Source organism: Megalops cyprinoides, chromosome 4, assembly GCF_013368585.1.
Source record: "Megalops cyprinoides isolate fMegCyp1 chromosome 4, fMegCyp1.pri, whole genome shotgun sequence".
NCBI lineage: Eukaryota > Metazoa > Chordata > Actinopteri > Elopiformes > Megalopidae > Megalops > Megalops cyprinoides.
The window spans coordinates 25022847-25045385 of record NC_050586.1 but is presented as its reverse complement, the minus strand read 5'-3'; the positions used below and the strand labels follow the sequence as shown (position 1 = coordinate 25045385).

Here is a 22539-nt window from a genome sequence, read left to right as displayed (position 1 = left end):
CCTCCACAGTGCTGTGCCCCCCCCCCCCCCCCCCACACACACACACACACACACACACACACCACACACCCTGCCACGCATCATCCAAAACAACCAAGAGTCAGATATGAATGAGCCACAGTAACTAAACAATATTTTACAGTAGAAAAATACCTAAACTCTCAATTAAATAAACAAATATTAAATAAAACAATAAATAATACAATAAATGAAACTATAAATAAATAGTTATATAAAATGAACAAAAAAATAATAAAATTAAAAATTAAATAAATAAATAAACTTAAAAAACCATACATAAATAAAGAAAAGTGAGGAGCAGCCTGTTCAGATGTGTTATGATTTTGTGCCTCCATGTGTCTACCTCTGTGTGTGTTTCTATATATATCAGGATTTGTGCATGTGTGTATATTATTGTGCATGCCTGTGTGTTTCCATGTGTACCTGCATTTGTGTGTGAGCATCTGGATTGCTGAAGTTGCTAATAACAGACCTCACCTACTTTTACCTGCAGGTTTGGAAGTGAGCAGCATTCGCTGTTCAGGAATGATTGGATACATACTGCTATCGTATACTTGCTATGCTGACAGTGCATGTTTTAAAGGTTTTAATGCTCATCAATGTCTGATCAGACTATCTGATCATTATCTAGATAAATAAACCTTATTACTATTACACCATCTGACCAGTATAAAGAGGCATGGCACATAGCACTTCAGTCTGACCTGGATCCCAGCTTTTGATTGCAGAAATCCTGTTTTTGGTTGGAAACCCCACTGAATATTCAAATTCTGCTATCTAGCAGTTAGAATATAACAAAAAAATATACATGCTTGCTTTCATAAACATTCATCATGCATAAACATCCATTTCCAGAAATGCATGGGATGTATCACCTCTTTACACTCTGTCCAGGTCATATTCTAACACTGAAAACACAGCTGGAATTTGCAGATATCATTTTGGATAAAACAGCAACTCTGTCTGGCGGTGGTTTAAATGAGTCTGTCATGCACCAACAGGTACATCATCAGTGTTAAAATGTTTATGTGTATGAGCACATTCTGTGTGTGTGTGTGTGTGTGTGAGTGTGTGTGTGTCTGGATGCATTCAGAGAGAAAGAGAGAGAGAGACTGTGTGTGTGTGTGTGCCTGAATGCACTCAGAGAGAGAGAGACTGTGTGTGTGTTTGTGAATGATTTCAGAACATGTGTGTGTGTGTGTGTGTGTGTGTGTGTGTGTGTGTGTGTGTGAGCACGTGCATGTGAGTGAGTGCATTCAGTGATTTCGAGCATGTGTGTTTATTTAGCCTTTCAGGCTGTGTGTGTTCAGTGTGTGTGAGTGCATGTGATTGTGTTCACTGGGTGCGGAAGTTCCATGTGTCTGAGTGCGTGTTCCATGTGAGTTAGTGTGTGTTCAGTGTGCATGAATGTGTGCTCAGTCTGCGTGAGTATATATGGCTTCATTGTGTGTGAGTGTGTGTGTGTTCAGTATGTGCGCAGTTACTGTGTGCGGGGGCGTCTTCAGTGTGTCCAATGTGTTTAATGTGTGTACAATGTGTCTGTGTGCTCAGTATGTATGATGGTGTGTGTGTCTTTAGTGTGTGAGTGCATTTCTGGCTGCAGTCACTGTATTCCTCATTAACATGGCGACTGTCATGGGCCCCACTCCCCCAGGAACTGGAGTGATGAATCCCGCCTTCATTCTCACCTCTGGAGGAAAAAATGGGCCACAATGATGGGTCATTACATCTGTCAATCAAGGACAGATTCACAGAACATGATTCACTTCTAAGAGCACAAGGAAATATGACCATATTTGGGCTTATACTGCCATACCATACAGTGTAGCTGGTAATAATATTAAAACTACAGCTCCAGTTTCCTGCCACTGTTTAACCAATGACTAGCTGGTCCCAACTCATCACACACATTTATGATAGAAGTAAAATACTGAAACATACAACAGCCCTGTCCTGCCCTGACCACTGTTCTACACCGCAGCTCTGACCACTGCTACACGCTGCTGTTCTGACCACTGCTCCACACTGCTGCTCCTAGCAATCAAAACATATTCAGTTTTCTTTTCCTGGATAATAACATCATACATTGTACTTGTTGTCTCTAGTTGACTGATGACAGTGTAGGTAATCTCTGTTTTTTTCCAAATACTTCCGTCTTGAATATCCTTGTGCACACAGGATTAGCCCACACACTTTGCACCTCCGTCCACTTCAAATTCCGAGGGCTTAGCATGTGCTGCTAACGGGCATTCCACAGATGCTTAGTAACAAGTAAAGCAGCAGTCGCCGTGACAACACTTATTCATTCAGTGTTAATTCAGTGAACACACGCACAGGATTAGCATGTCGACACAGTGGCACGAGAGGTCAGAGCATCAGTGTGGAGCAGTGGTCAGAGCAGCATTGTGGAGCTGTGGTCAGCAGGGGGCAGTGTACAGCAGTGGTCAGAGCAGTAATCATTATGGACTGAAATGACATTCAATTTTGGTCACTAGTTTTCATGGCCTTTTAATTTAGTTGTGGAAATACATTAACATTTTTGGACAGGAACTAATATTTATTTACCCACTAGAGAAAGCTTTGTTAAAAATGAAATTTACCTTCAAAGTCTACGTCCCCAATGAGCCTGACCTTTCCAGTTTTAGGGTCCTGGACGCGATTGATGCCGACGTCAATGACTGCGGCCCCCTGCTTCACCATGTCTGCTGTTATCAGGCCAGGAACCCCTGGGGAGTGACGGACACACATTGTGTCACTGCAGCTCATCACCAACAGAGGTACCAATCTATGTATGCCCCTTTTCGCACATAAGAAAATTAAGGAAAAAAACACAGACCAGAGCAACAATGGAACAAATCTGATGCAGCGTAGTGAACATATCTTGTGTTTATCTGGACTATGGAGTAAATTTGATGTACGGGTTAAAAATGAAACGACTAATGACTGTAAATCACAACCTTAATGTTCATTTATTTTTCCTTTGTTTTACCAACAAGTCTGACTGAGATTTAACATCTCTTCTACAAAAAATGAACAGCCAAGAGGGGCTGTGGGAGTTTCGTCCAATTACACAGACTAACAAAAATACAAACAATAAAAGCAGTGTATTAACCAAATAGCACTGCTCACTCACTGTACAGTACAACTCAAGCTGAAAAGCATACAAGAAGTCGTTCATTAACTGTACAGAATGAATAGCAAAATTAGCAGATGAAAACCTAAGTCAAAGATCCATAATCCAAGCTCAGGACTTAAAAGATGTGAATTTATCAACTAGATTCACTTTCCAAGTTTTTAATGCTATCAACCTCACTGCATCTCAGACACAGTAAGCCTGGATCTGGAGGTGTTTAATATGATTCCCTTTATTAGTGAACAAATTAAATGTTTATGTTATACTTCTTCATTACACATAAATAAGCAGCAATGGCTGGCTGGAGCACAAACAGCCCATCTAAAATGGACTCATTAGTTGCCATCCTTTGAACTTCTAGGTCAACTGGCTGCAGTTAGGTCTATTCAACAGTTACATTGTACACACAGATTGCTCCATCATTATTTGAATGATTATCCAAAGAATGCATACGATGCCCTGGACCCCATGTATCACTCAGTAAGTTAAAAGTGGCAGCTGTGTGCTGTTTAAGGTGTGTCACTGGCCACCTGTGCAAAAAGCACCATGGTAATAACAATAACGGATTACATTTATGTAGTGCCTTTCAACCTCTTTAGTTTGTCAAAGTGCTTTACAGTGAAGGAAAGACTCATCTCAACCACCACTAATGTGTAGACCCACCTGTGTGGTACACAGCAGCTATTTTATGCCAGAACACACACCACACATCACACATCAATTTTGGGAATTTAGCCAGTGCTCCAGGTGACCCCCTGCTCTTTGTGAGAAGTGCCATGGGATTTTTCATGTCCACAGAGTCAGGACCTCAGTTCAATATCTCATCCAACAGACAGTCTCCTACAGCAAATTGTCCCCAGAAGGTCCATGCAGAAGGACTGACCTCTGCTGGCCCACCAACAATACTTCCGGCAGCAACCTGGTTCATCCCAGATGGATTGTGTTCCAAGTACTAACCAAGCCCAACCCTGCTTAGTATCAGCCAACAGGCAGAAGAGTTGCAGGGTTGTACAGCTGCTGGCTGGGAACTGCAAAGACAGCACACTTCCCATCCCAATGAGTGAGATCTACCGCACTGCATAACGTAGTATAATGAAGCAGCCTCCATGTCTTCAGTTTCAGAAAGCACAGACACAGGCAGAGAGCAAAGGGCAGAGAGGAACAGAGGCACAGGCAGCCAGTGTCAGTGATTTAAATATCAACAAATAACAGGGCAACACATAAACAGTTCTGTCTCCATGAAAACCACTTTCTATTGCATTGACAGAATTTAAGTATTGATTCATTACATTTCAGTGTTGTCTATTGCAGCAAAGGTAACAGTTCAAAATGATATTAAGCAAAACCTTTTGAACACTATAAATAAATCTGATAAAATACTCAATGAATACCATGTTCCAAACAGCCCCCGTTTTAACACACTTACTGCAGATATACATAGTGTTATATTTCTATATATTATATCTATTCACATGACGAACTGCACACACACACCAGGGCAAAGCCACACCATGCAGCACTGCCCGTGAAACAGTTCTTAATTTGTTAAGTTTCGCACCTCAGACCTGGTTAGGAAATTCCATCTATTTAGCACACACTCCTTCAGTAAATCTTTATTTTAATTCATCATGTACTCTCTCTTTTTGTGTGTGCAAGGGTGTGTACATTCATCATGTACTGTCAGTATGTTCATGTGTGAAAGTGTGTGTACATTCTTCTAGGTATTTCGGTGTGGTTGCAGTCTTGTTAAGCCATCTGATAACTTTAGAGGACTTCTCCTGGGCCTTTCCTGTCTATCTAAGGGCACTCTAGTATGGCTCATTCTCCGTATATTTGTTGGTGTACCTTTTCAAATCTTTCCAAATATTTTTAAAAAACTGGCAAAATAAAAACCTTCTGTCCATATAGCGATTAAAATCACAGCCAACTGAAATAAGTGATATATTGTAGATGTTCATTTGATTTAATACAGCATAGTGTAACAAAGAGGGCTATAATACACATCATGAGTTTGGGTAGTTTGGTTTATACACAGCATGAGTTAGAGCAGTCAGAACATTATATACAGCATAAGCTACAGCAGTTATAACATTACATATAGCGGGAGTGAAGGTGGTTATAACGTGATATACAACAGGTGCTGCAGCGGTTATAGCATTGCATAGCATGAGCTAGAGCAGTTATAACATATACAGTGGTTATAAGGGGTGAGTGGAAATAAAGTGCAGAAGCTAATTTTCTGCTATGTGTAGTGGGGTATCTTATGCTAGTGTATGATCCAGCTTGTCTCATTAATGCTTTATGGAGATGCCTTAATGGAACACTGTATAGATAAGTAATGCTTTATCAATAACCCACTGGACGGTTGACAATTACCGGCAGCAGCGATGACAATGTCAGCGAGGCAGGTGAGCTCTTTAAGCTGCTCCTTGGGGGTACACCGGTGCGCAATGGTCACAGTAGCATCACCTGTAGACGACAGCAGTGGTTTAAATCTCAGAAAAACCAGACAAGACTTAATGCAGCACCAGCCCCATCATGTGCAATTCACAGCTCTTCTTATTGGCTGAGGACACACAGCCAACATAACCAGGCCTTCATAATGGAGCCAGGCCTTCAGAAACGGATGCACTATCCTTGTAGGGAGTCATTAAACCAGGATCCAGCCTCTCAACTTTGGTCCACTTGGAAATCCAACAAGTATCCCCACTAAATACACAGACGAAAGTGCAATATCCCTACTAAATACTCAGAGTGAAGTGAGATATCACCACTAAACACACAGAATAAAGTACAATGCCACTTCAAAGTGGTCCATCACTGCAAGGCTGATCTCACAACTTACTGACTGTGAGGACAATGTTGAAACTGAACTGAACAATGCAAAGGTTTTGAAATTACACAACAAAATGTAAAACCATTTACATTACCACTAAAAGCAATGATCAAACGCAAGAGTCAACACTGGTGTTCTCCACCTGAAGTATTTCAACATGAAACATTTCTACAGTAAAATGATCCCCAGCTGACATCAACCAAACGGAAGTTTCAGAGTTTCAGTGGTGGGTTACCAGTAAGCTACCTGTGCTTATAAATCCGACGGAACTTAGCAAAGTAAAGAAACATTCATCTGTATAAATAAGTGATATTCGACTATGAAAGTCATTGTGCTAAGATAAGCTAATGGCAAATGTTCAAATTTAACCTGATCCTGTGTGTTCTCTGTATCACCCCCTGCGAGATGGGCCAAGGGCTTTGATGAACAGGAAGGCACGCAGGGCAGTTCCTGGCACTTACTTCACAGCACAGCACTCTGTACGTGGCAGCTGCTTTTTGGACTTGTTTGGACAGGCATATTTCTTGCAGAGCATCTCAAGGGCTGTTGCCCACTCAGTACAACACCCGCAGTTTCTATGTAATTACTTGATGTCAATTGTGTCTCTTCCTACTCTTCAGTAACAGTATCAGCAACACCTGCATGCAATAAAAACTATTAATCTGCTTTCACGCCACATTGAAAAACTGAACCTTTTACAGGATACCACATGTACCAGCATAACTGCTGCTATTTCCAATTCAACATGAAAAAGTTAAAAAAGAAGAAACTCTTCTCAGTAATTGCTGGATCAGCTGAACTCCAAAACTGACAATGCAGACTCTCCATACTGTAACAGGCACAAACAAAGATACCAGCGCATGACCAATCATTACACGTCCACAAATATCACAAACATGGTCTTGGTATTGCAGAAATGTGTACAGGTGTACTGTATGCGTGTTTGATCCTCAGTGCCAGTGAGTCAAATCTAGGGAGCACAGCGTGCCATAGCTTACATTGTTTACATGCCATCAATTTTTACAGCCTGGTATTTACTGGGAGACTGTGGATGAAGTGCACTGTTCAAAAGCACAAGGAGAGCATCCCATGATACAAGTGCCTGGTTCCAATGCAGTTCCAAAACCCCACTGCCACCCACAGACAATTACATCTGCCTTGAGCTTCACTTCGAAATGGGACATGAATGGAGGTTATTTTTCACCAGTTGGGCTAACTAGCAATCAACTGATTTAGTCTAGCTTTGCTAATGTGCAGCATACTGCACATTTAAATATGGATATTGCCTGTGTTTACAGCTAACAGGTCAAAGATGTGGTCTGGTCTGTTTACGGGTCCTACATACAGGTGGTACTCAGCTGTAGGGGGCATGCTCCCAATCAGCACGAACCTCAGTCCCACTCTGCGCTGCATCACACACTCGCACCGATTTCAGATATGCTCCAAACACACTGTTTTTAATTTCCCCATCTTCAGGTGGGGGTCAATTTTTCCTTTTTTCACATAATGGAATCAAAACAGCACAAGCTCCCACCAGGCTGCAGGGCAGCAGCTCTCTGCATGGCTGCAGTGTGTCCATTTGTGGCATTCTGTGTGTCTTTCTCAGTGGAGGTGAAGAGAGGTTAACAATCGACTTGTTTAAAAATTATATTATATTATATATTATATTATAATATAATATATTATATTATAATAACTATATATATATATAATATTATATATTACATATAATATTATATATAATATTATACATATTATATTATATTTATATTATAATTGCTTTGCTAATCCTGCACATCTGTCTGGTCATGCCAAAAAGCTTGTTTGAATTTGAATTTATAAGTTACATTACCTGCACTTTGCACTTGAATGACGCTGTGTGACATGCTGAAGTGAGCTGCAGTGTGGGGGTGTTATGTGATACAAGTCTTTTGGGGCATCTCTACAGGAGCACTGGCATAAAGCACTCCGCTAAGCATTCTGGCACCTCCATTTCATGCTAAAAATTTCAATAAATACATGGGCATGAGAGAAATGCAAGACTCTAGCACAGTCTTCTGTGGCTACACCATTTAGGGCATGGTCTTCCACAGCCAGGCCCTTTAGCCTTCTGTTGCTTGAGCATGACCCTTGCACTTTTGTCATAACATGCTGAAATATGCAGTGATAATACCCTAATGGGAAAAAAATACTACTAATACGGAAAATACTATGCAATGAGAAAAATGTATATGATCAGGTTGAAGTTCCCTGTGACACCTCCCCAGAAAATCTCTATGATTCTCCATTGCATTTTCCCCTTACTCCACTTTCCCTCCACATCCCGTTGAGGCATATAAATTCAAATATGCTTCAGTGTTTTTTCTTCCAGACAAATACTTCAAATTCTTAACTCCCAATTAACCACAGAAATGTGATGTCTGACAGCACAGAGGCGTTATTTCATCATGTCAGTGACACGTGCCCCACATTCTAAACATCCGCATCCTTATTGTCATGAAGCTCTCTGCCAACATACGCCCTTCACTTCCTTTGTAATCCAGCGATTGTGTGCGTCTCCGGAAAGTACACACTTTGGTAAATGGTATAAATATTTTTCTTTTCAGTTATGGGATCATTTCCTGCACAGCCATATATAGACAGGGGCACAGCACGGGAGGGCTGGCTCGTAAGAACAGGCCAGGTCCTGCTCAGCCCCCACGTCTTCTTCACTAAGCTTCATTTCATCATTCACACGTTTTGCAAGAGGCTTGATTTCCGACAATGCCCTGGCATGGATACATATGCATGTCGCTACAGTCACACAACTGACAGATCATGCTATTCTTCATTTCAGTAGCAATCCTGTTCTAACTGTATCCCTAATGTATGACACCTACACCTCCAGTATCTCATACTAATGACTAGCTCAGGGCTCCACCCACAACTTACAGGGAAAGGAACAGGAAGCAAGGTTATGGTTCTTACAAAACACAATGAAAACAACACCCAAGTTCAAAAAAGTAATACAAAATGTGTAAATCCCTGCCACACCCTACTTAACCCAATGTGTATACGCCCCTGCCACTCCCGACTTACTCCAATGGGTATATATCCTGGCCACTCCTCAGTTACCCTAATGAGTATATACCCTTGCCACCCCCTACTTACCATAATATGGTAATGGTATATATCACTGCCAATCCCTAATTAACCCAATGTTTATACACCCCTGCCACTCCTGACTTATTCCAATGGGGTCTACACCCCTGCTACACTATAGGACATTCACACTCTTTCTCACTCTCACACATACATACAAGCAAGCACAAACCCATACAATTAGACACACCGTCACACTCTCTCTCACAATCAGACACAAACTCTCTCTTTCTCTGTCTTTCTCTCTTGTGTGTGCGCATACATATACGCACACACACACCTACACACATATACGCAGACTCTCTCTCTCTCACCCCCTGGGCGTTCATGTTGCCTGTCCGTGTGCAGAAGCATAGCAATCGGCATCCCGACATTTTTGGAACGCCCAGCGACGACCACATTCCTCCCCACAGTTTGGATCCCTGAGAGAGACACATATGGGCATCCTGTTTTACCAAGCACAGTTCCTACCCATCACATTCAGCTACTATGAAATACAGCCTTATAGGAACAATCAGAGTGGTTTACCAATGCCACCTGGTGGTCATCACAAGGAACATCAGTAGGCAGCCTCTTTCTACTGATGATGGAATGAATTCCAAATCATTGACAGATGGTTGACCTGGTGTTCCTAGTAACACCACCAAGCAATTTCTCTAATCTGTGTTAATAAAGACTGCTAGCTGCTGTCACCTGTTCTCCTGATTATCTCCCACACAGCAGCAGGTGTGGCAGGCACCATAGATCTCTGGTCAAGGCACAGCTTCCCGATGTTGACAATGTGGAACCCGTCTACATCTTTCTCAGGTGCAATAGCATTGCACACAGCTCGCTCATTAATGTGCTCTATAAAGAATAAGAAAAAGTTAGAACTAACAAACAGGTTGAAAGGGAGGTGGTAAGTGGCCAGAACTGTCAATCACCTAGGAAAGGGGCGGGGCTGTCTTTCCATCACTAAAAAATCCTCTAAAACCCTGAAAACTCTAAAACTCTTTAACTCTGCTGGCCAAACCATGTGCCATAAAGTTCAGGGCACCTGCATTTTAAGATCAGTGAGACCCCATAAAAATATCTGCTTTCTGCCAATAACACAAATTACAAAATTACAAAAACCTGGGGAGGAGGTGGATGTGGAGGGGCAAACTTTACCTGGTAGAGGAAGTTGTACCAGCAAGCCACTGACCCTCCAGTCTCGGTTCAGAATGTCTATCATCTCCAGCAGCTCTTCCTGTGACACAGAGCTGGGCCGCACCAGCGTCTCACTAGAAATACCTGTGGAACATCCATCATCAACCACAACCACCACAGTTACACAGAGCATGGTCACACATCGTCACATAGTGCAATCACACATAATCACACTGCATGGTCCCAAAAGTGTGTTACGCACAACCACAGAGCAACATCACAAATGACCGCAGATCACAGCCACATGTGAACTTAGTGCACACACAATGTGCGTATATGTATGTATGTACATGCATGTGTATCAGAAAATGTGTGTGTGAATGCGTGCCTATGAGAATGTGTGTGTATTTACATGTGTTTATGTAAGACAAAGTGTGTTTGTGTGTCTTTGAGAGAATATGTGCATGTGAGAGAATGTGTTTGTGTGTGTAAATGTGTGTATGCGTGAGAGAGGGTATGAAATATACATTTATATAGTTATGTGTGTGTGTGTATTTGTAATAGAATGGTATTTGTGCTGTGAGCTGACCCTAACTCACCCAGTGCTGTTGCAGCCTTGGTTTTGTTCCTGACGTAGGTGCGGCTGGCTGGGTCGTCACCCACCCTGATGACACTAAGATGCGGTCGCTTGTTGCCCTGGGAAACCCAGTCCTCCACATCGCGCACTATTTCTCTGTGGATCTGTCGCGCCAGTTCTGTTCCTGAGATTACTGTAGCAGCATGACTGAACAGCAAGATACAAACGGTATTTAACTGTACAGACACCAAAGGAACTGCCAAGGGGAATCATGGACTGGGTGACGATTTGGTACGAATTGCTATACCCTAAGAACACAACATTGGAAAATGAGCCAAGTAATGTAACACATTTACCCAAGATATTAAGAAACATAGTTTCCAAGAAAAGCATTCTCACACAGCGTAGCAATAGTTTGACCGGCTTATGCATCACCTAATACATGTGGTTAATACTACTGATGTGCTCTGTCTAGCTAGCTATCTCGCTATCCGTTCAGCCCAGCTAGCAGCTGTATATGACCCTCGCTGTTAGTGTCCGGAGAAGCCCGTTTGCTCGATGTTAGACAGTTACTATAGCTAGCTACCATAGTTAAACCCCTACATGCTTCAGTTATGGGGACACCAAACACACGAAAAATAGGGCATTTGTATAGCGCATTGTATTTATATAAAATAAATAACCAGATGATGTTAACTCTACTTTGGTGCACCTGTCCTGCCATACTACACTAAAACTACTGACACGTGACGGACATCTTTCCAGTGTCACCGGTGACCGTGCTTTCCCGCAGGTCCCGTGCATCTCTCTGATAAATATGCATCTGGCAGCTAATAACTGTTATTTTTCACCTCGGTTCTGTTGAATGGAAATGTCTCCGATGGGTCCCGCACTTCCTGAAAGTCCTAATTTTGGCTCGACAGCAGGGCTCCAGGATACCGCGGTATAATTTGAAGGAGGAGCATAGCGGTGTGACAGAGGCCGCCATGTTTAGCAGTCCCACAGAGGAGGAGGGAGTGGAATACGCGGAGGTACACCATAGATATTCATCTTTGGTAGCGAGACGTGCTGCAATAACGGAGCGGGGTGGTCATTCTAGACGGTGCTGATGATCTTGTATTAGATTTCCATGAGCCCAGATACGACAATCTGTACAGTTTTATTGCACGGGGTCGAGCGTCTTTTATGCATTTATACATTTCTCTCATAACCTTAACATTATGCCTAAATTGAGGTCTTTTAAATTAGACTGCAGGTCGTCTTTCTCCTGCATCTGGCATACCGTACATCCACGTCCTTGTATGCCCTAATGCCCTAATTCAAGGGTTCATAGTGATTATAAGTATTCCCCCAATGCTCGCTTTTTAGTGTTCCTCAGTTATATATCAATATCAATCACCAAGAACTCGACCGCCCATGTGGTCAGCGTACGTCGGTGTGCGTGTGGTTGAGTGTGTTTGATTCTGTGTTTGCGCAGAAACGGTTAGTAAAACAGTTTCCTTATCTATAATTCTTATGATTGTGGAAATGGTAAGAAAGGTTCCTTATGCATCCAGCAGGAGGCATTGAAGCTTACCGAAAATATAACGGATTAGCTCCCTTTGTGTGTGTGTGTGTGTGTGCTTTGGTGGTGGTGGTGGTGGTGGTGGTCAGGAGGTTACTGGTTCTTTTGGCTGGTTCTTTACTGTTCTGGGGAGGTGTTCTGATGTTATTTAATCAGACTTTCTGTTATATAAAATATTAGGGTTAAATGGGACCAAAAAAATTAGCTGATATTTTGTTTAGATATGAGAGGGACCTGACCCAATTCAGGAAGAGTGGGATTGTTACAAAGTTCAACATTTTGAGACAGATTTATTTTTTAAATTGTTTTAAGTTGGTTTTGCCAAATCCAGTTTTTTAACAACTGGGCAGATAAGGCCCTTTTTGCCTCACAGCCAGGCAGAGGCTCCCTGGTGGACTGACTGATAGACCCAGGTAGTTGTAGCTGATGCAGACCTGAACCACTGTGGCCTGTAATAAAGCAGTTCCTGTTTAACTGAGATTAGGATGTCCTCTGGAATATCATAATTCTAGTCTTATCCAGATTCCCTGTCAGTGTCAATTTACGACTGTTCTGCTATAACAGAGCCATTATCTGCCGCACCCCTTGTCTGTGAAGGGCAGGAAGACCATATCATCTGCATGGAGAAAGAGCATTTAGAGTATTGTAAAAAGTGAGGCCAGCAGCTGCACACTACTCATTTATGTTGTTACTAGTCAATTAATAGGCATAAATACTAGGCATAAATACTGAACAGTATTAGACTCTCAACACTGTCACGGTTTTGCAGTTCTGTCTAAATGCATATCCTTCAGTGAAGAGCACTCCTTTGGCTGCCAGTTTTTACTACACCTGTGTGTTATGACTTTATTATAATAGTGTACTTTTGGCACTTTTGGTTTTGCACTTTATTGGTTTTTTATCACATTATACTCTTTATCTCTTACATCACATTAGATGAGTGTAAATAGAAATCCACCAAGCCAACTTGTGCAAAATTTCCTTTTAAAAATCTACAAAGCAGACCAATACATTTCTTTTGTTAAATTGTATGTTCATAGTTAATTAGGGGGTAAGGTGTAAATAGTATCTGTTGATCTGTCTGATGACCTTGGACATTTATCTTTAGTGTGCTTTGATTTAATAATGGTTGCCGTGCTTTTATCTCTTTATCAGCCTAACATACAGAGTACTTGTTGTCAGAACAACAACCAAGAGAATGTAGAACAAGAAATCAACCAGGAAAAAACAAACAACAACAGCAAAAAAGCTGAAACAATACCAACAGAATTCTGTTAATGAATAATGCCACTCTTTCAGGCTCTGACAGACAGGGATATAGTGTGCTGCCAGATTTATGTGGTCAGACTGTGCTCTGTGCATCCTTGTCTTGTCAGCATTCTCCTAGATTTTCTATCAGAAAAAAAGTTGTGAATGCATGGCACCTTTCATGAACCTATATCCTGCTCCATCCAGCAATATCAAAACACGTAAGAGAAATATTACAGATTGGGTTTGGGTTTCTCTGCTGTGGTTACTCTTTATTGGTGATTTTATCTGCCTGTGCTCCTCGCTGCACAGAAACAGGACAAAGTTCTACAGTCATAGTATTAAAAAGTGTCCATTGAGTATAATGAAACATGGGTATGTGATTGGAAGTGACATATCTGACTTTCTTCTCTGCTTATGGATAAAGTTTGCACACACTGCCTGTAACCTTGAACATTCCTGTGCAATAATCAGAACCCTGTTCAACGTAAGCCCTAAAATCAAGATTTGGAAAAGGAAAGCAGGTTATTAACTAATCTCATTAACATTTTTTAAATGTTTGTTTCCTTGGATAAAGACCTTTATGGCATGGTAGGAAGCACGGTTAGGGAATGCAGGAAACTACTTTGTTAATGAAGTCACTGGGAATGCATAACTAGAACTGAACAACTATAACCTCATATCATAAACAGTATGTTATGTCTAAACATGACCAAAGCTGTTCCTTTCCTACTCTGTATTTACCAGTAAGCAGTGGGAAATAGAACAGGCAGAGGACTGACCCTTATACTGATAATAATCCTGAGCCTGTTTCTCATCATTTTTCCTGATTAACTCCAAATTTAAGTAAAGGCCACTCACCAGCAGTAATTATGTAATTACATAACATTATTTAATGTTGTAACATTAGAGTGCCTTTGTGTATTTTGCATGAAATATTTTTAATTCTAACAGATCAGTTGGGTTACATTAAATATGTTTGGTTATACCAGAGTTTGGGTTGATGTGTTTGATGTGAACATTTCATGTGGAGAAAACAAAGGTAAGACTGTGACAGCACTGTTAATTTAACAGTTTTTTTTCATTAATTGGTTCATTTACTTTGTTGCAATTGTACACATAAAATTCCTTGTATGACATGGATTTGAACTTATAACTTCAATGTACTGCACTGTTGTCCGGTGCATTCATGGGAAAATTGGGTGCGGTGTAGATGAATTTAATGAAAACATATCTTCTGCCCTGTTCAGATTCATGCCTCCATAATTTAAATTAGCAAAGCAATAAACAGTGTTGTGTGTGGTCACTGGAGTGGGGTCAGAGACAAGCACCACGAGCCAAACCAAAGAAACCCGGCAATGATGGAGTTCAGAGGGAGATTGCTTGACAGTGAGCTGGAGCCAGAAGAGCTAGGAAAGTGGTATTCAGTGTGCAGTGGTGGGAGTGGCCTGAACAGTAACAGTAAGCAATTATTTTGTTCAGTGAAGGCAAGTGTATGTGACACTGGGGAGCTGTAACTGGGGGATGGAGTGGCTGGCCTGTTGACAGGAGACAGGAGATCTGGAGGTGGGAACCCACTGACCCAGCAGTTCCTCTGTGGGAGGAGAGGGACCCACGGATGGTGGGTTTACTGTTGATAGTGTGTTTGACCCAGTGTTTGTAGGGTCAAATTTCCAGAGCCCAATCAGTTTCAGAGCCCAGTTTCAGTGTTGGCCAGCTAAGATTAGGTGCATGAAGGTTGGGCAGCACTAGGAGTTCATGCACAAAGTGTCAGCCTTCCTGCTTATCATGTGATACCTTATTTATGAATGCTAGAATGTTAACCATGTAATTATACTTAATTCTCGAGGGATTTGGGGGGGGGGGGGTTGCCTTCAGGGGGAAAGGTGGCTGTGGGATGGCCCACAATTCATGATGTGTCTTTTAGCAGATTACAGGTGGTGTCTTTATGCATCAGTTAATTGAATGGAATGTGGGCATACACTGTGAGCTAACTGCTTTAGAGTTATTATTAGTTGTTATTGCAGGTGGGGCTTACTTTAGGGACACTTTAGCCTTGGAGGGTTACACTTCAATGCTCGACCTAAACTGGCCAGTCTAGGGTTAAAAGATTAGCATATCAGAGATTCTAAGATGTGATATGTCCTGCTTTTGCTGTATTGGAAGATCTTTGTCACATGATGCTCTGAGACAGAGCTAAACAGAGAAATCTGTGCATAAATGCTGTGTACTGAGAAATCTGTGGGTAAACACTGTGCACAGACAGGACTAAAAAAGGCTCTGGATAGTAAACAGTCCCCATGTACCCAGGGGCATTCAGCAGCCATCTGGAATTCCACAGCAGGCAGGCATTCCGAAAGAGCACCTGGCCAATGTCACACCTGATTACCTCCCCCCTGGGGGGTCCCAGTCACATGAATGTCCTCCTGTTTCATCAGAATATGGCAGAGGCCCGGCTGCATGATTCCTGCAAACAATCCAGAAAATCCCAACAATTTACATTTCATTCACATTCTACTGCTCTCAACAACACTAATCTCAGATCAGTGGCCAGATTGAGCATGCCAAAGTCCTCCCTGAGCACAGATCGAAGGAGGGTAAAGAATCAGCTGTTTATGAATCTCTCCCCTCTCTACCACACTACCACGTGGAGGCAGCCCTGCACAGCCATGCACTACATCAATAGGATCCTGACAAAGCTACAGGGAAGCAGGATGAAATATACACTCTAACACACACAGAATGTCCAGAATGCATACATTGCAGGTGTCGACAAATGTGATGGTGGCATATGCCTCCCATGCCTGATTAGTTTTTATGGCAGGAGGATGGTGTCTCCAGCACTGAATGCATGTGCACACACACACACTGCTCCCTAGAGAGGCCAGGTATTTGATCATGAAAAAAAGAATGCCTGGCTATGGCATGGGCATTGGATAGCTTGTGCTACTGTCTCCTAGGAAATTAGTTTGACCTTGAAACTGATCATAAAGCTTTAATATTAATGAAAAACGGAGCAGAGCCCTCAAGTCATTTGGTGGTATCTGCCACCGAAGCTTTTCTTTTTCAACATTTGTCACAAGTCAGGGAGGCACAATGTGACAGCAGACTACCTCTCCCAAAGGGCTGTTTGCCCAATCCAGGAAAGGGACAGTGGTGTGGCAGGGGGGACTGTGGTGGGCCTCCAGCAGCACCCCAACTGTACAAATCCCTCTAAGTTAAACCCTGCTAGTACATTGGTAGCATTTTCATTAACATTTCATCATCTGGTTAGAAGTGCAGTACCGTAATATTGGCTAGTCCAGTGGGTACACATGTGACTCAAAAATCATACATGACTCTACATGAAACTCTAAACCTGTGACAGCTGGAAATCATTACTCTAACAGTGATATTTTAACGCTTATATCTAAAATTTTACATGGTAATTACAAAGTGCGATCAATCCCATTAATTACGAGCTCAGTTTGAGGGAAAGGACACAGCTAAAATTAAACTAACTTGCAGGAAGTAACTCTGGTTACAGTTCCAGTTTACAAACGGTTCCGTCATGCAATAATTTAATTGTTATATTGCGTATAACTGACCTCAGTGGCCAAATGATATTGTAGCGAATGGCAGTCACTTATCTAGTAACTTGGTCACCTAGTTTTATTGGTGATTGGTATGAAAGGCTGTTGTTTTTCTAACTCTTGACAACTGTTGCTTAATAAGCAAATAAAATTGCACGGTGATTCAGACTACTGTGAAACCTGAAATCCATCCGCAAGCTTTTCTTAATTCGCTCTCGATAAGCGTATCTGCTAAACGAATGAATGTACATGCAAAGATGTCTGTCAATTTCTGTGCAACTCTAATTAAAACATACTGGAACCATTCGGTCCAATGTTACCACGGTTTCGTGACTGCGTGAGAATCCTTCACTCATACAGTAAAAACGGATGAGTTTGCGATGTCGCTGTGGTTAAATTGGACTCTCGAAAAATTCGCAAAAGAAGGTCTGAGCAAACGGACCCAAGAATATCGCATGAAAGGACAGGTCTAAACAAACAATTATTCTCTCTATCTAATCATCTAAACATGGACATTTGTTCTCCCTTCCGGATCTTTTTAGGTTAAGAAGAAAGGACCCGAAACTGATAGGCTGTCTCTATCATGCCTGTGTATGCTTGCACATGCGTGGTACGCAGAAACTGGTTGTAGCGAGACAAAAGTATGCTGTGTTGGTGACGTTATCGGTTTTTTGCGCCCTTGAAAGGGTGAAATGGGTTTGTTTTAAGTGACAAATTGATTTAAATGTGCTTACGTATGTTTTAAGCCACATCTTCCGGGTTTTTGTGTCGTCCTTGTAACTGTGATCGGAGGTTCCGGTGGAAGGGGCTTCACCTAGAGAAGGGATGTGAGAACGGTCCTGGGGGGAGGAGTAAGGGGAGTAGTTGGATGAGAGGATTGACTGGCTCTCCGTACGTGTTTCTGCATATTAGCGAAAGTTTAGTAGGCTAACAGATTTTTGTTTGTATGTCTGCACTGTAGACGTTGCTATATCTGCACCAGAGTTTGGGGAACAATAAACACCATTGCACTTGATGTGCCATTGCGTCTTTGCCATCTCCTCAGAAAATATTAAACGTAGCCATTGTGGCAACACTGCTCAGGTCTGTGAGAAACCTACTGAAAACAGGAATTTAAGCTGTGGTGTGTTACAGTATTGCTTTCATAAATATAGTAAAACTAACAGGAGTTTGGAAACATCTATTATTATTCTCTTAAACCAAAGGTCTTAGATAATGTTATCATAATCAGACTATCAAAAGTACCAGTACCACTGTATAACAGTGACCTACCTTACAATCTTCACTTTGAACCCTTCCTCAAGGAGTGTCACCAACACATGCTCATTTTGCATCTTAATATATCCAGCAGTTTAGAAATGCAATATTCATTAGCATGTCTCTTATTGTTTAGTAGTATACCAAACCACAATGCACATTGGATTCACATAAAGTATATAAGTGCCTGCTTATGAAATGAGGGAAACAAACATAAATTTATGCCCCATAAACAAGACATTCTCATGAGAACAGCAGAAGCCCATAAACTTCAGACTGACTCTGTTGTATTGAGTAATCAATGTGTTTGACTTATGACTCATCTTGCAATGTACAGTTTGTGACAGTCAAAACATCATAATGGTCCAAACAAATTCCCATATTCGCAGAAGAACAACAAGGTGTATCAGTTTGTCAATGATTATACCATTAATGAATTCATAAAGAAATCTTTCTTACACAGCTAACATATGATAGAATAAATAATATTATTTGATACTTTTTCATGTAAAAGTCTGGTTGTTATGGTGATAAGGGTGTATAATCCAGAGCTCATGCCATTATGACTCTTTTGTGAGAAATGGGCGTGACACAGGCAACTTGACAGGCAGATTTATGTTGACAGCATGGGCGGCAGAGCCAGGCATACCCTTAATGTGCCAAAGCAGGAGAAACTCGTCCCTCCGGAACTCAAAAACACGACTATTGTAGTACAGACCAGTTCCTCCATCAGGACAAGCAGCTGCTTGTCCATATGGAAAATTCTGATGTGCTATATTTCAGATACATATGGAAGCATGGTTCCAGCAAAACTGTGCTAAACTTCAAACACTTACACATACAAATTGCTCTGTTAAAAACATTTAACTGTTTAGTTTAGGTTTAGGGATAGGGTTATGGATAAATACAAATAATCAAGGAAATAATTTCAATAATTTTCTGTTAAATGTAAATATGCTGAATGAATAAATATAGTGTATTTAAATCCAAGTGAGCAGCTGACTTGCAACCTGAATGGTCTACTTTTAGTTTTAATATCAAGCTTTAAAGGCTATAACAGCAGTTCTGGTTAATGTCAGGCTGTGGTTCTGGTTGTATAAGGGTGTGGTTCTGGTTGTGTGAGGCTGTGGTTCTGGTTGTGTGATGCTGAGGTTTTAGATATGTGAGGCTTTGGTTTTGTATGAATGAATTTGTTGTTTGAGTTGTATGAGGCTGTGGTTCTGGTTATATTAGGCTGTTGTTTGAGTTGTATGACGCTGTGGTTCTGGTTGTAATAGGCTGTTTGAGTTGTATAAGGCTGTGGTTATGGTTGTATTAGGCTGTTGTTTGAGTTGTATAAGGCTGTGGTTCTGGTTGTGTGAGACTGCAGTTTTGTTTTAATCTGAGGTTATGCTTCCTGAGTGAAATGTAATTGTAGCATGCATGGTGTGGCCTGCATGTGTGCCCTCTGTAAGTGAGCTCAGCTAATCTGAGACCTAGTTTGTAGGGCACTTGTACAGTTTTTAAAGTAAAAAAGGATATTATTGTCATCAGCAGGGGAGCATAGTGGTTAAGAAGCAGCACTTGTAACCGAAAGGTTGCCAATTCAATCCCCCCACAGGGGCACTGCTGCTGTACCCTTTGGCAAGGTACCTAACCAACAATTGCCTCAGTAAATATCCAGCTGTATGAATAGATAACATTGAAAAAAAAAACCTGTAATTGATGTAATTCGCTCTGGATAAGAGAGTCTGCTAAATGCCAATGATGTAATGTAATGTAATATTTTGAGAAACAGCGTAGTCTAGTCCAGCCAGCCTTCCTCAGTTCACACAGCTACTCAGCTTGCTTCATAAATGTTTAAATTATATGCAAAAATTGAAAAATTTGGGCACCCAACAAAAGCTCTTAGCAGAGATATAGACAGAATACTGAAATGAATGAAGGGGCCTTTTTGAAGTTTTTGTACTGTAAATCTCATTTACTTCACTGAACTTCTGATGAATGTCTTGTCATGAGAGCTCTGCACATTAAAAGTGATTTTGAAAGAGTAATTTATGGATGCTTAATTAATTTACAGAAGCCTAAACTGCAATGATATTCTTTTGATGGATTATTGCAGTTGGAGTGTGTCAGTCTGTGAGATGTGCCTTTCCACCACGTTTTTGCTGTCTGGCTGTGGCAGGAAGAAGACGTCCTGAAGAGAGAGAGATAGCCTATTCACTGAGTAAGAGGGTTCCGCAGTAACAATGTTTACCACCAGGGGTCGCAGCCATTAGCAAATTTGCACCATGCAATGTTACAGTAATCTGTGAAGTGTATTGTTATTATTGCTGTATATCTGAGTAATTTGTTTTATAAATTGAATGAAATTTTGGTTAGAACTTGTGTAAAACTGATGACTATAGCCTAACCAGATCTATGTCTTTGTTTCTCTGTGTATGGAGCCCAGGACTCCCTAGAAAACAGGAACACTTTTACTGAGAGGACTATCCTGACTAAACTAGTAAAATGATGATGAACAACATATACAGCCTCAGTGCTGGTTGTACAAGTTTATACAGGCAAGTTTCTGCTATGCTACTTTTCAAACAACCATTTTTTTCTATTACATGGAGCAGCCAAAAACATCAAAACAAGTCAATAGGACGTCTCAAATGTATCAAGTGACAAAGTCACATTTGGCTTTGATTAAGCACGGGATACCAAAAGCTGAAATATGCTTTTGCTAAAATATTTTGCAATAAATACTCTTTTATTACAAACATGGAAATTAAGACAACTGTAACTTGACTGATCAGTTGAAGACATTTTGATGTATCTTTATCTAGAAAACACTAAAGAGGAAAATATAAAGAGCACCAAATTTCAGGACAATATGTAATGCTGTTTCCAATGAATGTCACTTTATAAAAAGTAAAACTTAACTAGTCAATGGAAATCATTTTTATCTTCATTAAAAAAGAGCATAATAAATTGCCTATGTCAAGTCTCATGTTAATATTTTGGGGGGAGGGGGGTTGCATATGTAAATGAGCTCATCTTATGGAACATAATTTGAAATATTTTAGAGATACCATTCAGTTTAACACATTGACAACAGCCTCTTGCACAGTTCTCACCATGAGCTTAACCTTTGGGACTATTAGACAATCTTTCAGTTATCATTCAGATCAAATCTAAATAGCCTTTTTTGTTGATTAAAGAAGTCAGAAGAGACTTCTCTATACCTGGACATGAAAGTCATTTTTGTACAGGTGACAATTTGTGTCCTGATGATGCCAGATTGCTTTGGAGAACTACAGCTGTTAGCTTTGGATTTATGCTTGCCTAATGGACTTCTTGTCTCACAGTAGTGGAAAGACATTCTTGAGCACTTCTCCTGACAGGGCCACCACTGTAACCATAAAAAAATAAAAAATAAATAATGGAGAATGAATAAGTGTTATGCCAGCTTGTATTTCGTTTGCACACTTATCTATAATGCTACATCAGACTTATGGGGAAGTACATGTATAAGAATTAATGTGAACAGGTTTGAATGGTAGTGATATATATACTTGTTATATATATAATTGTTGTTTTACCTTTAGAAAACTCATTGTTTAACTGCGTGACACTCGTGTGACTGTAGAGGCTAGAATTCGATTATCCATCTATTCGGGGATATTCGGAGATGACTGGACAATATGTGGTGAAATGTTCAGACACATGTATTAAGGTTCACAGATTCCCCAACAGGTTTGTAGTTACCGGGTTGAGATATCTGACCATATTTACCAGCCTTTTTAGAAAAGCTATATGGTCGCCATAGAGGCTAAAAGGGTTTAAATTATCGGACAGATTTATTTAATTATACAAAAATGTACTGCATCAATCAGTCTTATTTTCGGATATGCATTCAAACTTCTCTACAGACTAATTTCCCACACTATTTCTGGTTAAGATTAATCAATTACCTTAATGCTGACATTGTGAACAAGTGAAAAAAAAAACGCTTCGTGAGAGGGACAAGCGTAAATGCCAGAACTGTCTGCCCTTCCCACCCCTTCTCGTGTTGACTCTATACGCAGTTACGTAACT

At 40.9% G+C, this 22539-nt stretch overlaps 1 protein-coding gene across 1 annotated transcript; it reads right to left on the bottom strand.

Moving 5' to 3' along the window:
* Positions 1-1551: 1551 nt before the first annotated feature.
* mthfd2l (methylenetetrahydrofolate dehydrogenase (NADP+ dependent) 2 like) lies at positions 1552-11828 on the bottom strand. Its single transcript, XM_036527663.1, has 8 exons — positions 11688-11828; positions 10859-11043; positions 10281-10403; positions 9825-9977; positions 9446-9553; positions 5531-5623; positions 2622-2747; positions 1552-1711 (listed from the first exon to the last, which is right to left on the bottom strand). The coding sequence occupies exons 1-8, from the start codon at positions 11822-11824 to the stop codon at positions 1596-1598; spliced, it is 1041 nt and encodes a 346-aa protein (XP_036383556.1). The 5' UTR covers positions 11825-11828; the 3' UTR covers positions 1552-1595.
* Between the last annotated feature and the right edge of the window lie 10711 nt (positions 11829-22539).